General features: G+C 57.1%; 1 protein-coding gene across 4 annotated transcripts in view; it reads right to left on the bottom strand.

Moving 5' to 3' along the window:
* The window catches only part of KIF21B (kinesin family member 21B), a gene marked incomplete at both ends in the record, with an annotated part of 47,615 nt that overhangs the window by 13,123 nt on the left and 19,018 nt on the right, over nt 1-15,474 (bottom strand). For all 4 annotated transcript variants that reach the window (XM_080824442.1, XM_080824441.1, XM_080824440.1 and 1 more), the window contains 19 exons: nt 692-805; nt 2,470-2,544; nt 2,626-2,831; nt 3,546-3,603; nt 3,788-3,839; nt 4,040-4,205; nt 5,486-5,587; nt 5,689-5,883; nt 6,119-6,266; nt 6,636-6,868; nt 7,242-7,310; nt 7,795-7,902; nt 9,568-9,767; nt 11,544-11,735; nt 12,494-12,611; nt 13,037-13,118; nt 13,444-13,662; nt 13,778-13,841; nt 14,780-14,969. In XM_080824442.1, the coding sequence (XP_080680568.1) occupies nt 692-805; nt 2,470-2,544; nt 2,626-2,831; nt 3,546-3,603; nt 3,788-3,839; nt 4,040-4,205; nt 5,486-5,587; nt 5,689-5,883; nt 6,119-6,266; nt 6,636-6,868; nt 7,242-7,310; nt 7,795-7,902; nt 9,568-9,767; nt 11,544-11,735; nt 12,494-12,611; nt 13,037-13,118; nt 13,444-13,662; nt 13,778-13,841; nt 14,780-14,969 (2,591 nt within the window). The remainder of the gene's footprint in view (nt 1-691; nt 806-2,469; nt 2,545-2,625; nt 2,832-3,545; nt 3,604-3,787; nt 3,840-4,039; nt 4,206-5,485; nt 5,588-5,688; nt 5,884-6,118; nt 6,267-6,635; nt 6,869-7,241; nt 7,311-7,794; nt 7,903-9,567; nt 9,768-11,543; nt 11,736-12,493; nt 12,612-13,036; nt 13,119-13,443; nt 13,663-13,777; nt 13,842-14,779; nt 14,970-15,474) is intronic.

Here is a 15,474-nt window from a genome sequence, read left to right as displayed (position 1 = left end):
AAAAAAAGAAGCAGCAGCAGCAGAAGCAGTAGCCCTGGCGTCTGGGCCCAAGTCCTCCACTCTCTACATGAATGTCCTCAGGCCTCTCTAAGCCTCGTTTCCCTTTCTGTGAAAGAGGGGAAACAGTTCTCATGGCTGATCTGTGGTCCACATGAATCACACATACGAAAACCCCCTAAATGCGGGACCACCCTTCGCCCCGACCGTCCTCGCCAGAGTCCCAGCAGCCCCACCGGAGCTGTATTTATAGCTGGGCTGAACCTGCCGCAGGAAGGCAACTGGGGGGTCCCTTTCTGAGGGGACAGAAGGGCCCCTGGGGCCTCGTCTGAGCACAGGCGGCAGGGAGGGAGTGGCTGAAGTTCCAGGAAGGGGCTTTAGAGAAGAATGCAAGCGTCAAGACACAGTGAGTGAGTCCCCACGGGGGGCCGGATCTGCACGCACAGCCCCACCTGACTGCCCCCCATCCCCATGGCCTCCGTCTTGCCCTCTCCTGAGGTCACAGCATGCTGGGGGAAAGGAAGGGTCCGCAGTTAGAACAGAAAGGGCAGAGATGGCCAGAGGAGCTCCAGAGCCTCATCTCTTGGAGGGGTTGGGACAGCATGGCCAGGGGCCACCCGGCTGCCCCAGACCCGCCTGCAGCAAGGACCAGCCCACCTCCTCCGCACCCTCCCCGGCCTGCCCTGGCTCTTACTTGTCCAGTGCTGAGCCTTGGCTCTGATTACTGGTGAGACGAGAGAAGACGTTCCGGTCATTGCGGGGCCGAGTAGGAGGGGACGAGGGGGGCGTGAATCCCACATCCGTGGACCTGGGGAGCGGGAACAGAGCGGCATCCGTCAGTGAGCATAGCCCCGGCCCACAGCTTCCAGCACTACCTTCTGTCCGGTTTGGAAGGCCCGCAGGGTGGGGCTGGCTGTGCAGTGATCCCAGAGCCCAGCAGACCGCCCATCGCCATTATTCATGGATGCCATACTTAGGAATTCACCTGCTCATTGCAGTGTATTAGTGACCCCACATGAGCCCTCGCACTGCTTTGGGGGTCATTCCCAGACATCAAGCAGAGCAGCAAAAAAATCCAAGTCCCCACGTGTTCCCAGTGGAGGTCAAATGAGGTGCTTTTCTGCCTGCCTGTGGCCTTTCCTGTGGTCTATTTAGGGCCATGTTTTTTGCATTTTTGTGCTTTTCATTGGTGATTCATGGTTTAAAACGCCCCCAAAGCATAGTGCCGATGGGCTGCCTGGCACGTGTCCAAGCACAGGCAGGCTGTGCTGTGTCTTATGGAGAAAATACACATGTTACACAAACTTCATTCAGGGGGAGTTATGATGCTGTTGGTTACAAGTTCAATGTTAAGGAACCAACAATATGTATTAACTAAGGTGCCTTTAAACAGAAACACACATAAGCAAAGGTCTGCGTTGATTGGCTGATGAAATATTGTGACCAGGAACCCAACCCCGCATTTCCCCAGGAGCAGAGCCTGATTCAGTGTTCACGGTGCTCGGAAGAACCTAAGTGAATCGAGGCGAATACGGAGGATTCACTGTGTCGTCAGGGGAGAGTCGAAGACTTCACTGCTCTGCCCCATTCCAGCAGCAGAACGTCCCTCTTTGGAAAGCTGTCATCAGCTTTGGCCTAAACCCTCCCTTCCTTTGAAGAGTCTTCATGAGTTTGGCCTAAGTCCCTTGGACTGCAGCCTAAGTGTGTTCTCAGAATGCACAGGCGAAGGGATGGTCTACCACCCACCCACCTACCTGCCAAAGGCCCCACCACAAGCCACCGGCATGGGCATCTGCCCAGGCTCTGGACAGACGGGAAGGCTGGGAGCCTGAGCAAGTGCTTCTGCCACCTACCAGGTCGGGTGGCAAGAGGTCATCTTGATCCCCTGGTCTGCTACTACTTAGTTGTGGGACCTGGAGAAAGCCATCAGACCTCTCTGAAAATCAGTGCATGGACCAGACGACCCTAGGAGGTGGGTGATCTGGAGATCACCCAGTGACCTGTAGAAGCTCCGCGGGTCCTAGACCAATTAGAGACTTGTCCACTGTTTTGCAATCATCTCCCGGTTTTTCTTTAAACATCTACGCGACTCTCACATGACAAGACCTTAGAAAGGTCACATGAGACCTCAGCATGACAAGACCTTAGAAAGGGCTGAGACCTCCCAAGGAGCCCTGTTCATGAAAAGGAGCTGAAGCACATCAGGACAATGACTGCGGAGGCACCAACATTGAGCCCGCATCAGCCAACTGGCAGCGGGCTCAGCCATCCTGTTCAAGGTGCTTATGGAGATTATGTTTGCTAAGCCCATGACTGGTGGATGGGGAAGGGACCATTAAGGGCAGCGGAATGACTTAATGAGATTGTCCCAGATTCAAGTATGCATGACGACCTCCAGAGTAGACCATCACAGTGACTCACGCACCCCTCGAGGGCTGGGACTCTGGTACAGGTTCGGAAACATGCTCTCACCTAATGGGCTGCCCTCGGTCATATGACTTCCTTCGGGTCAGAGGGGATGTCTCCGTGGCTCGAGACTGCCGGGGGCTAGAACAGAAGGGTCCCGTGAGGCCCAGACCTGACTCCCTGCCCACCCTGCTGACCCATACCCCTGGCTCCCCTCCTTACAAAGTGCTGCCTCTGCTGGGCAGGCTGATGGTGCGCGAGACCTTGTCCCGGTAGTACGGGTCTCGGACGGAGAGGCCCACTCCGTCCTCTTTGATCTCAACAAGGGAGGCCAGGGACTTGGTGATGTTCTTGGTGGAGCTGTCCAGCGGGGGACCCAGGCACTCAGCTGACACAGCCTTCATTTGGGCAGACAGCTTGGGCTCACCCTGGGAATGGAAGGACTGGGGTGAACCAACTTGCCCAAACATAAAGGGGGGCTGGGAGAATTCTAATGAAGGAAATAATGCCTCTTGGCCTACAGTAGAACCACTGATGGAAGAGCCAGGTGAGTAGCACCCGGAGACCTCTCTCAAGGCTTCTAGAGAAGCCAAAGCAACTAAATGGGTTTTACAGCCCTTATCCAGACTCTGCACACACAGAATGCCCAGGATGACCTCTTTGCTCGTCACCACCGAATTAGCTTATCCAAAAAACTATGCACAATTCACTGTTCCCTGTATGCATCGCCCCCCCTTCTCTGTTTAATAAATCCTGTTTCTTGGTTCAGACTAATAACTGATCCCTCGTTGGTGGGTGCTGACTCCCATACTGTTGAATCAGTAATCTGCATGCAGAATAACTAAAGGTCTAGACTTAGTCTTCGACCCAGAGCATGAGGCAGAGTCTTAGGCAGGAATGGGGAGATTTTTGAAAGCAGGGCCTCTGGCTCCGGTGACATCACTGGGCAGTGACTCCAGCCACTTCTCCCACCTTCCACCCACCTCAAAAAGAGTGGGTTGTAACTGGTTACACATCTGGGGACCTCCCAATTCCAACCAGGGCACCTCCATCCCAGCTGGAGGCAATACTGAGTCAGGGCTGGGGGGTGAGGGCAGAGCCACAGGAAGGGGGAGACCAGGCCCTGAGGCAGTGGCGCTCACCTTGAACTTGAAATCATCATGGCTGGTGGAACCTTTCATGGTGAATGACTGGGAGAAGCTAAGAAGAAGCAGAGGGAGTTTAGGATCCTGAGAGCCTACGCACTGGCTCTCTGAGCCTTAGGCCCTGGGTTCCAAAGAGCCCTCAGATAGGCCTAGCCCTGGAACCCTATGGCAACCCACCCCCCAACCAGCCCCAGGTTCATGCTGTGAGCTGACCGCTCCCTCCCAACTTAGAAACTCACCTCCCCTCGGAGAACTCGGAGATCTCCTCATCTGTGCTGGCATAGCCGTTCTCTGGGGGAGGAGAGAAGGGTTGAGAGGCCCCAACAGAGTGAGGGGAGGGGGGATGGCCTCCCTCCCATATCTCATCCACTGGCATCAGACTGGGGCTCCTGAGGGAGTTCTGGGGGCGGTGAGGGTCTCCCCGGGGGGTTCGAGCTAGGCAGCACTGGGAGAATGCCGGAGCTTCGAGACCTCGCCCACAGCCGCCGTACCCTGTTGCACGTTGTTGATGAGGGCCTGCAGCTCGGGGTGCGCCTCTGCCTTCTCTCGCAGGGCGTCCAGGAGCAGGTGGTTCTGAGAGGAGCCTGCTATGTCGGTCTGCCTCAGCCGCCCCTCCAGCAGCCGGATCTGGGCCTCCTTCTGTGCCACTTGTAGCCCCTGCAAGCAGGGAGCCAGGCCTGCGTTTACTCTCCCCAGCCTGGAATCCTGGGGACCCTCATCACCACCTTCACACAATCTGCTCCCAAGACACCACGGGGGGGTGCCTCTCCCCGACATCACCCCCATGCCAGCCCCGGAGCCAGGTTAATTCCCCAACATCACCTCCATGCCTGCCCTGGAGCTGGACTAACTGCCCGATGTCACCCTTGTCCCTGCCCCGGAGCCGGGCTAACTCCCTGACATCACCCGCGTGCCTGCCCCAGACCAGAGACGTACCACTCCCCTCCTTAACTTTACTCACATCCACACGTTGGTGGAGGTCGCCTTAGGCTATACTTCCTTGTTATGGGCTGAACTGTGTCCCCACCCTCCCAAATTCCTATGTTGACCCTCTAACCCCCAGTACCCTGGCATGTGACTATATTGGAGAAAGGGTCTTGAGAGAGGTAATTACGTTAAAATGGGGTTTTTAGAGTGGGTCCCAATCCTGTATCACCGGTGGCCTTAGAAGAAGTCAGGACACAGGTGCACACAGAGGGAACACAGCATGAAGCAGGAAGGGGGTCCTTTGCAAGCCAAGGAAAAAGGCCTCAGAGGCAACCAGTCCTGCCGACGCCCTTAACCGTGGACTTCCAGCTCAGACCTGAGAAAATCAGTCTGTGCTGTTTGGTGCCCCGGTCTGTGGTACTTTATCAAGCAGCCCCCCAGAGGAACTCAGTCCCCTGTAACCTAGAGGAGAGCTGGAAGCTTCCCGCAGACAGGGGAAGTCTCCCTGGCCCCTCGCCAGAGTTATGCTGCGTGGACACTGGGCAGGGTCTGTCCCCAAAGACCACAGGCCCCAGCAGGAAGGTGGCCCATCCTCCAGCCGGCTCCCTGTTGGGGACAGAGGACGGGAGCATAGCCCATCTGATGGGAATGGGGTCTTTCTGCTTCCCGCTGCCCCAGCCCTGGCATACACACTTCTCCCAACACACCCGAGCCCTGCTGGGGACGCGCCTGGACCAGACATGAGGATCACTTCTAAGGGAGGGCCTGCTTTGTGACCGGCATCGTGCCAAGCCCCAAGCACGCGTCACCTTGTGAAAGGCACACAGCAAGCCAGGAGCTTGGTGCTGTTATCGCCCCAGTTTTAGACCTTGGGAATCAGACTTGCTCTACCTTCTAAGTCATGGGTCAGGAGCCAGGCCTGTGTACCTTCCCACGAGGGGGGAATGACAGAGATGCTGTGACTGCAGCTCCCACGCCCCCCCACACTGGGAGGAGAGCAGCTGGCCTACCTTGTCAATGGATGCCTTGAGGAAGTTGTCCAGCAGGAGCCGGGCTTCGGCCAGGGAGCAGGAGCTGATGACCACGGATGTGTCCGTGGAGTCCAGTTCCTCCTAAGATGGAGAGGCAGAGACCCCCTGTCACCGAGACTGCCCCCAAGCCCCCGCGTCCCTCCTGCCTCCTCCCCGGCCACTGGGCCAGGCCCTGTGGGCACCTTGGTCTCCTCCAGCTGCACAATGGTGGCCTGGCAGTCGGTGATGCTGTCGTTGATATAGTCGATGTTGGCCGCCAGTACCTCGATCTCCTCAGCCAGCTCCTGCAGGCCCTTCTCCTCCTCCGGGCTCTCAGCCTGCAGCCGCTCCCGCTTCCTCCGCAGCGCCTCCTGCAGGAGGAACAGCTCCTCCCTCTTCTGCAGGGAGGGTGATGGAAAAGCTTCAGGTTCAGGGCTGCCCAGCTCTGCCCACTCTTCCCTTCAGGCTGGGCCCCTGGGTCCCCCTGCACCTCTGGATTCCAGAGCAGGCACAAGGAGTGGGTGGGAAGGGGATGAGGCAGTCTGATGAGCCAGAGACATCAGAAGTAGCAGAGGAGGGGAGATGGGAAGGAAGCAGAGGCAGGAGCCCCAGGACCCCTGTGCTCAGGCCCACCTTGATGAGCCGCTCCATGTCAGCCTCTAGGTTGACAATGGTCATCCTCTGCATGACGATGTCAATGATCCTCCGTTCCAGGGACTGCCACTTGAGCCTTGCAGCCTTACTGAAGCTCTGGCTGGCCCCCTTCTTCTGGAACTTCTTTCTGGGAGACAGATGCAAAGGGAATTGGTTGGGAGGACTCCCTTTCATAAAGTTTTCTTTCCCTTTCAGGTTTTCTGAATGTATTCGGTCATTTAACACTGTTAATAACATGTTCTCTTGGGGGGAAATGCATTTTTTAAATCATTTTGTTGTATTTTATCTTTTTTTTCCAGCATAATAAGTGTACTCTTTAATCCCTATTCCTTATTTCCCCAACCCCCTACCCACCTGGTTAGGAGCACGCTCAAGCTCTGTAACTCCACGGGCGCCCCTGCACCCCCCAACCCCGTAGCTGATAGCCATGGGGACCCATCACAGGACCCCACATCCCCCAGGCCCGCCTCCCGCTGGCCCTGCCCGTCTGCCTCACCTAGCAGGGCGGGTGCCATTGACAGCAGGTGAGGGGTGGTCCCCCAAGAAGTGGTTGATTTGGCGGTTCCACTGGCGCACGATGCTGGAGACGGAGCGGGCCCCTGATTCAGCCTCAGATGATGTGGTGCTGGCTGACACCTCAGCCCCCGAGTCCAGCATGGGTGGCTTCAGTCCCGCACGTCCTGCCACCCGCTCGGACATGGGCTTGGCCAGGCGCCTCAGTGCAGAAACCTGGGGCAGAGAACAGAGGAATCCAGTGAGGGGGGGTGGCTCTGGACTGGGGGATGCCAGATAGGATGACTCCATGGGACTGCTCTGTCCTCGCCTGAGCTGGGGACTGAGAGGCAGCCAAGGGCTCTCTGATGTGAAATGAACACGAGAGACTTCTACCTTTCTCATTAAGGTCTCAGGCCTCTGGGACCGGAGCCCGCAGCCCGCCTTCATGCCTCAGCCCTCTTGTTGAGTAAGGCCCTTGTGACGGGCCTCAAGCAGGCTCTGCTCCCCTGTGTGTGCTGAGTGACAAGGGAGAGCCAGAGCCACCGGTGGGATGGTCCCCTCCCGACTCCAGAAGAACTCAGGAGAAAGGGAGCCGTGTCTCGCTCACCTCCTGGGTTTTCCTCCTCAGGACAATTTCCTGCTGCCGCTTCTGGGACTCCAGCGCTCGAATCTGAAACTATGGGTGAGGGAAGGGGTTGGCGTCCACACTTAGGCCCCACGGCCTGGTCTGCCCAGCTCTGTAGGTGAAAGCATGGCCTTTGGGCGGATTCTTGTGTACCCTGAATTTATTGATCATATGTGACCCCAAGTCTGGCTCCCCATTGCAGAGGTCACCATGCAAACCATTCTCTGGGAGCAGGGAATTCCCTCAAAATCTCATCCACACCATGGCAGGGAACCCGTGACCAGCGGGCTCACGGCCAGGAGATGCACAGTCCCAGCTCTGGCTTGCTGGTGACCCTGGGCAAGGGCCTGCCCTCTCTGGGGCTCGAGTCTGCCCACCCCCCACCCTAGACTAGAGGCGCCCGCCCTGCAGGTTCCCCCCCAAGCTAGGCTGCGTCCTGCTGTGTGACTGTTATTGCTCAGGGTCGTGGGAGCCGAGAGGCGGCCAGGCACACAGGGTGGTAGCGGTCTAGAGGTCCTCAAGGGCTGCCCCTCACCTCCTGTCGTCGCTGTTCCTTCTTGAGCTGAGCAATCTCCCGGTTCCTCTTAGTCTCCACCAGCCGCCGCCGCTGCTGCTCCTCACGCATTTGCTTCATCAGGGCCACCTGGGACGGGCAGGGGTGGTGGGGGTGAGGCGAGCCGGGCAGTGGGGACCCACACCCTCCAGGAAGGCCTGGCTCTGAGGATGCTGGGCAGGGGCAACAGCCTGCCAGGCCCCTGGTTTGGGGCTCAGGGGTCTGGAGTGAGGGGTCTGCTCCCACTCCTCCATGCGAGCTGAAGCTGCCAAGTGCCTGAGCACCCTACTGGAAGGAGTGGCCTTCCTGCCAGCCCAGCTGTGCAGGTGTGACCACTCTGCAAAGTTTAACCCTGCCCCCCACTTTCAAATGTCATGGCCCCCAGTGGCCTCCTCCCTGAGCCACCATCCTGGGTCTGGCCGTTCGAGGACCAGCCTGGGGATGTTCGAGGCAGCACTGTCCTCTGTCCCATGGATAGCTGAGCAGGAGACAGGGATGAGGTGAGAGTCCAAGACACATTCTAGGGCTAGGCTCGCAGTCACAATAAAAGCCACCACCATTTATCAAAAACATGCTATACACCAAGCATTGTTCTTGTGACAGTCACATGAGTGAGGCATTACCATTCTCGTTTTATAAACAAGGAAATGAACCTCAGAGAGACAAATGACTTAGAGTCATAAAGCTGGGCATGAACGGTCAGACTTTTGGCCCAGGTCATTTTGCCCCTGCCCCTAGTCTAGCTCTTACTATAGCCCCACGGAAGACAGCATGCCAGTTCAGAGCAAAGCCAGTGATCAAGCATAGGAATTCTGGAAACTGGAGTCGTCAGAGCTGTGGCAAAGGCACAGAGAGCACCCTTGGTGTAGCCTGAGACAACTCGACCGGCTAGAGAGCCGTGTACCTGGGGTCCCCTCCCGCCACGTCCTGGGGCCCAAAGCATGACAGTGCAGTGTACACAGGGTTTTAGACACTTTCTAAGTAACAGGGAAATGAGAGTCACGCGGAGGTCGATCCTTCTGCTACCGAGGCCTCAGACATGACCAGAAATATCACCAGCCTGCCCTGCCCTGAGGACAGTCTTGAGAGGAAATGGCCTGGGAGGGAGGGAGGCAAGGCTCTAAAGGGGCTGGGGGGAGGGGAGGTTGGCTTCTCTCTCAGACAGCAGGCTCTGCAGGGGTGAATCTACAGAGAGGAGGAGGGCTTGCTGCTGCGGGGTCTTCAGGGTCCAGAATGAGTGTTTTCCCCAAGATGGGCACTCGGCAGGGCAGCCCAAGCCTGACCCGAGATGGTGGTATCTGCTGGGGTCAGGGGTCAGAGGCTTCCTGGGGGAAGAGCTGTGTCCCCCTAGATGGAAAGCCATCCACCCAACGTCACATGCCTCCCTTTCCCATGCACAAAATGGGAATAATAATCGGACCTCCTTCATGAGGTTCTCCTCAGGACTTTAGTACCTACGCTCATGCACATTAGGCGACTAGCCTAGAGGCTGGCCTCAGTCAGCATGCGAACAGTGGTGATTACTGTTATTATTAGATGCAGGCCCCCCCCCCCCACCCCAGCGAGAGGCCTCAACAGGTCCTCCCGCCGCCTGGCCGCAACTGTAGTGCACCGTCCTACCACGGGGGGCAGTGTTGAGCAGCATCCCTCCCCCGAGCTCCTTCCCTGCCCCTCTACTGGGAGAGGCGGCGCCTCCTGGAGGGGGCACCGGGCTCAGAGGACAGTGTCATCCTGCGCCACCCCCTCATCGCCTACCTTGGCCTTCTTCATCTCGGCCACCTCGGCCTGCAACTTCTTCAGCTCCCTCTCATAGCGGGACTGGTTCTTGAGCAGCCGTGCGTGCTCCTTCTGCGCGGCCTGGAGCTTCTGCAGGTCCCGGTTCATCTCCCGCAGCCGCTTCTCGTAATCCGCCTTGATCTTGTTGGCCTTCTCCTCCGTGTAGCACTCCATGGTGCCTGAGAGCGGCAAGAGGCGGCTGTCAGTGCCACACGTGCCCACGTGTTCTCAGCTTCGAGATCAGGGGGTGTGTGGCAGGAGGGGGAGCCTGGGTGCTAGTCTCCCTGCAGGACCGTGAGCAGGTCACACCCTCTGTGTGCCTGTATCTTATTTACGCAACGAGAGGATGAGGTTCCCCTTCCTGCTCTGACATTGTATTGGACTTTGAGCGGGGTGTTTTCATCTCAAGATCCACGAGCCCCCGGTCAACAGCTTCCTGCGAAGGTCCCGTGGACCACCCCTGCTGGCTGGGTTGGGACCCATGACTGCAGGAAAGGGCCAGGCCAGCGGGAAGGAAAGAGCTGTAGGCAGTGATGCGGGCCAGAGCAGAAGGAATAGGCAGATTCTCTATCCCTGACCTTTGCTATCTGAAATGCCAACAGGCGTCTCCATGGAGATGTGTGGCAGACATCTCTGACTTAAGAGGCACAGAACCAGACTCCCAATCGCTGTTTCCGTCACCCCAGCAGGCTCCCCTGTCTCCGTCCCCTGTCACCACCACCCTTCCAGAAGCTCGTAGACTGGAGACATCCTTGGCTCCCCTTCCACCCTCCACCCACTCAATCAACAAAACCTTTTGTCTCTACCTTCGAAATGTATCCAGAACAGAACCACTCCTCACCACCTCTGGCCTAAATCCTCATTCACCAGAATCTTTTCTTTTCTTTTTTAAAACTTTTTCTCTAATCATTCACCAGGATCTTGGTTAATGCTTCTCTAACCGCGCTCACGCCACCAGTTGCATTCATCCCCCTACTGAGCAGCCAGTGCCCCCCCCACATGCTTTTAAAACCTGCCTCCTTTTAAAACATCCCTCCCTCAAAACTCCACACCTTCCTGTCTCCCTCAGAGAAGAAAGTGACGTCCTTATAATGATGGGCGTGACCTGGTCCTATAGTTCTTCCATTACCCCCCATCTTGCTACTGTCCCCTTTCACTGTGTTCCAGCTGCCTACCCCTGACCACTCCACCAACCTGTCAGGCACACTCCTGCCTCCCAGGCTCGGCATCTTCTCTGCCTGCAGAGCTCAACCTATGCTCCCTCTCTCTGAGCCCTCTCTCACGTCCTTTGGGTCCGCTCACATGTCACCTTCTCCGCAACACGCCGCTCTTTATAAGACATCGCGCCACTCCCCGCCACATCTTGTCCCCTGTTCTCCCTCCCTGCTGTTTTTTTTCAAGGCACTGATCCCCATGGGGCACGTCACAGACTTAGCTGATTTATCTTATTTCTGTGTCTCTCTCCACCAGAGCGTCCCCGTCACAAGACAGGGCGTTTGCTCACCTCAGTGTCTCTAGCGCTGGAATAAGGTCAGCTCTGTAAGACCAAGTCAACAAATGTTTGCTGAGTCAGTGAATGAATGAAACAGTGATTGAATGAATGTGCTAAAGAGCAAGTATAAAGAAGATCAAATGGAACGAGTCAGTTTGTAAATGGTTTTAAAGGAGAATACTGCAGGGACTGAATGTAGAAAAGCAGCAGCAGGGCGTCACGCCCGTGTGCCTAGGGAAATAAAGGATTCTAATACTTAAGATGCTAATAATACTTAAGATGTAAAATGTAGCATCGAAGTGGGCTTAGACATAGACATTGTTGACAGTGGGTCAGAGGACCACAGTCCAAGGGTCAGAGGACCAGGGAGATCCCAAAGGTGCTAGCTGCCGGGGCTTGTGACAGCGGAGAGCCCTCAGGGGAAAGCGAGGGCCGGGGGAGGGTGGGGAGGAGGGGTGCTCACTGAGGTTCTGCAGCACGCGGTCGCGCTCCAGCTGTGTGTCTCGGATCTTGTTCTGAAGCAGAATCAGCTTCTCCTCGTACTGGTGCTTCAGGGTCTGCAGCCGCCGCTGGCTGTTCTCCAGCTCATCGATCAGCTTCTGCTTGATCTCGATCTCACACGTCAGGTCGGCCAGGTCAGCCTGGAAGTTCACCTCTGTGGGGCAGAGACAGTCTCAATCCAGCGCCCGGGGCTTAGGGCGGGAGCGGGGTGCTGGGGGCTTTCCGTTGGTCAGCCACATTTGGCCAGTGACCCGAGGCTGGAGGCAATGGTAAGTCCCACGGTGGGTAAGGGCTGCCAGGTGGGGCGACACATGAGAAGACTGGCCTCAGGAACTGGAGACTGGCCCAGGAGCTGCCAGGGGTTGTCTAGGCATCCCACCACCCCTGCTGTGCCCCAGAGGCCAATGTCTACCTGTCGTACATGGTATGGGACCCAGCCTAGGGGGAGGAAGGCTGTGGGTCAGAAATGGTGGCAGGGCGGAAGGGACAGGGCAGGTGCCCCCATTTAGAGGAGTGGGTTTCGGCAACATTCAAGGCCTGGCTCTGCACCTGCCACACTGGGGAAACTCACTAGACTTCTCTGGGCTTGGGGGAGCTCCAAACACCTATGTACAGGGTTGTAGAGAGAACGGAAAACCCCAGGCCACGTGACCTATGATAAGCACTGCCATCCATATCACCACTGTTGTTGGTGGTGGTGGCAGTGTCATGACTGGGAGTCCCGGGCCCTGGGTGTCCACATTCTTTGAGAACGCAAATAAGGCCTGACTCCAACCAAGGGGCATGTGACTCAGGGTCTTGTAACTGGAAGGTCTGAGTTGTTGCTCTGGGCCCAGTGCTGACTGACAGCCCGCCCCAGGCACCTGCCACTTGGCATGTCACCTCCCCCTTCCCCGGCCTGGGCACACGCACCCTTCTCATCAGGGTCTGAGTCCGAGTCCACCAGGCTCTCCTCACTGCCCGAGTCCTCGTCTTCATCCTCACGACCCTCCTCTTCTTCACAGCCACTCTCGTCTCGCTCTTCCTCCTCCTGGGCACCAAGCACCATTAGGGGTGGCCGGTGGGCCCTGCTCACTCAGGCTGGACCTGGCCTCAGGGAGGCGAGCCCAGAAGCAGAGGAAATCTGGGCAAGGCCTCAGGTGTGTCAAGAGGGTAGGGTACGGGGCAGTCAGGGCCCCTTGTGCCCACCCCCGGTCCCAAAAGAGAACCGCCTGACTCCCCCAATAGCCGGGGCAAAGCCACTCTGGGAGAGCCGCCCTACCCAGCCTCACCCATTTGGGATGAGGTGGGGGAACTGAGGGGTGGACATCACCACGACCACAAGTCAGCCATAGACCTAAGTCCCTCCCCTGCCCTGCCAAGGTGGTCATGGGGCTCCCCCCACTCGGCAGGGACACGAGGTGGGGGAGGGGGAAGGTAAGCATGTAGAGGGGAGGGGACGGGGCGGTCCCTCACCTCCTCAGCCTCATTCTCGTCGGTCTCCTCACTGTTTTCCTGTTGGAGTTTTGCCCTCTTTTTGAAGGCCTCCTTCTCTGGGCTGCCCAGGAGGGAAGAGGAGGCCAGGTTAGCCTTGCGCATGTGGCAGGGAGTGACAGGGAGGGCAGGAGGATGGGGCTGGGTTCCTGTTCTGCAGAGAATCTGGCTGTCCCCCTCTACCCCCAATCTAGAACTAACCCTGGATAGGCTCCACCCTCCCTCCCCTTGGGGGAAGGAGCAGCATTAGAGAAAGGTGGGCCACTGCTGCCCAAAAGGCTGAGCAAATGGGCTGAGCTCCTGAGTAGCCCCAGGGCAGCTCCTGGCTACAAGCAGGCTGGCAGTCAAGCTCCCAGAGAGCCCACAGGGCCGCGGGCACACTCGCTCACCTCTTTCTCCGTTGCCTGACCTCCTTCTTCTTGAGCCGCTCCAGGTCCTGCTTGGCCCGGCGGATCACCTCCGAGGCATCCTCCATGGAGCTGGCCGGGCTGCCCCCGAAGGCGGGAGCACCTGGAGACGCGCCCAGGGAGTAGGGGCTCCGAGTGGAGGCCCGGGAGAGGCTGCGGCGCAGGGACTCATTCATGGCCTCGCTCTCCAGCAGCTTCGTCCTGCGTGGGGAGAGGCAGCAGTTGGGGCCAGTGGAGCCGGTAGTGCCCACACTGCCCTGGGCCCTGCCCAGCCCAGGCCCTCCTCCACTGCTCCCAGATAGGCCGGGGTGCTCACCGCAGCTCCTCGATCTCCCGGATGTAGTTCTGAATTAGGGCACCAATGGCCTCGTTGCCATCACCTGGAGAGGGAAGACGGCAGAGGGCAATACAGAAGGTAAGGCACGCGAGGACCTACGGCTCGCAACTGGTGGTCCTGTACCAGGGCCCCGATAGGATAGCACACGTGGGCCTTTCCCTGGAAGGAATGTACATCGAAGAAGCACCTGTCCATAGGACAGGTATATGCCAGCACTGCTGGAGGAACAATCAAGCTCCGTCCAGAGAGGGCGGCTGTCAGACAGTGTTCGCCGTCCTCCCACGGGGAACACTGTGCCGTTTACGAGAATTAAGTAGGTTTGTATGTTTTAACGTGGAAAGATCTCCAAAGCACAATGCTAAGTGAAAATGGGAAGTCACAGGGCAATACATATGGTCTCATACACAGAAAAAGGGCAATATATATTCACACGTACACACACACACACACACACCCCTATGTGCATAAGTACATATGAATATATGGTCACACTCAGAGCAAAGGGACTGAGAAAGGTGTGGGAAGATGTGCACGAAGCTTCTAAGTAGAGAGGACATGGAGTGGAGAGTTTAGCGAGAGGGGATTTCATCTTTGTACACCCATGTAAGCAAGGAGGATGTATTCATGTATTGCTTGTGGGCATAAAAAAAGGTTTAAAATCAGCTGGGGGGCACCTGTGGGGCTCAGTCAGTTAAGCATCCGACTCCTGATTTCGGCTCAGGTCATGATCTCAGCGTTGTGAGACTGAGCCCTGCATGGGCTCTGTGCTCAGTCCCTCTGCTGCTCCCCCCAAACCCTGGTGTCTCTCTTTCTCTCTCTCTCTCTAAAATAAATCTTTTTGAAAAGTCAGTTGGAAAAAATTCATAAATGCATTGATCTGTGAATTGATTGGCCCAGCTTGCCTAATATCCTAGGGTGGGTATGGGGAGAGGGCGTCCCAGCCCATTGGGTGTCCAAGCTGGGCTGGTGCACCCGACTCACCAGCCTTGGCCAGAAGCAGATTGGCTTCCTGGCTCATGAGATGAGTGACGCGGTTGTTGATGGCATCGATGGCCTCCTGCATGGCCTTCACCCGCAGACGCAGTGCCCCATTCTCTTTCTGCAGCATGGCGTTCTCCCGGAACAGGTCACTGTAGCCCTCGGCACCATCCTCCCCGATCACCCTCTTGCCCTGGGAAGAGGAGGGGCAGGGCAGGCAGGGAGCAGTCAGGGGCCAGAGCTCAAAGAGTGGGGAAAGGTTAATGATGCTCCTGGCAGCACCGCCAAACTGCAACCCCCCCCCCAACCCCACGTCTCCTAAAACATAGCTCCTGTCTCCCAGGACTCTCCCTGACAACCAGGAACTCCAAATTCTATCACCAGCCATTCCAGCCACCCCTCCCCCCCAGTCTTACCTTGACTTACCTTTCCACCGCCTACCTTCCCATCACCATAAGTGCTAACCCAAGGGCCAAAACCCCAAGAGGCCCTGGCAATTGGCATAATGAATCTGAGTACAAGACAACAGGGAGTGGTGGGGACTGGAACTAACAGAGTCACAGACTGTCTCAAAGGGTCAGCAACCATGCCACTCCAGCCAGCATAGTACTGTATGTTGTTAGGTCTTCACATTTTTCAGGGAAAACTGAAATTCCTTGATTTTTAGAAAGGTAGGTAACTAAGTTGCATTCTTTTAA

This window comes from Martes martes, assembly GCF_963455335.1.
Source record: "Martes martes genome assembly, chromosome: 15".
In the NCBI taxonomy this organism is placed as follows: domain Eukaryota; kingdom Metazoa; phylum Chordata; class Mammalia; order Carnivora; family Mustelidae; genus Martes; species Martes martes.
This window is presented reverse-complemented; position numbering and strand designations above follow the sequence as displayed.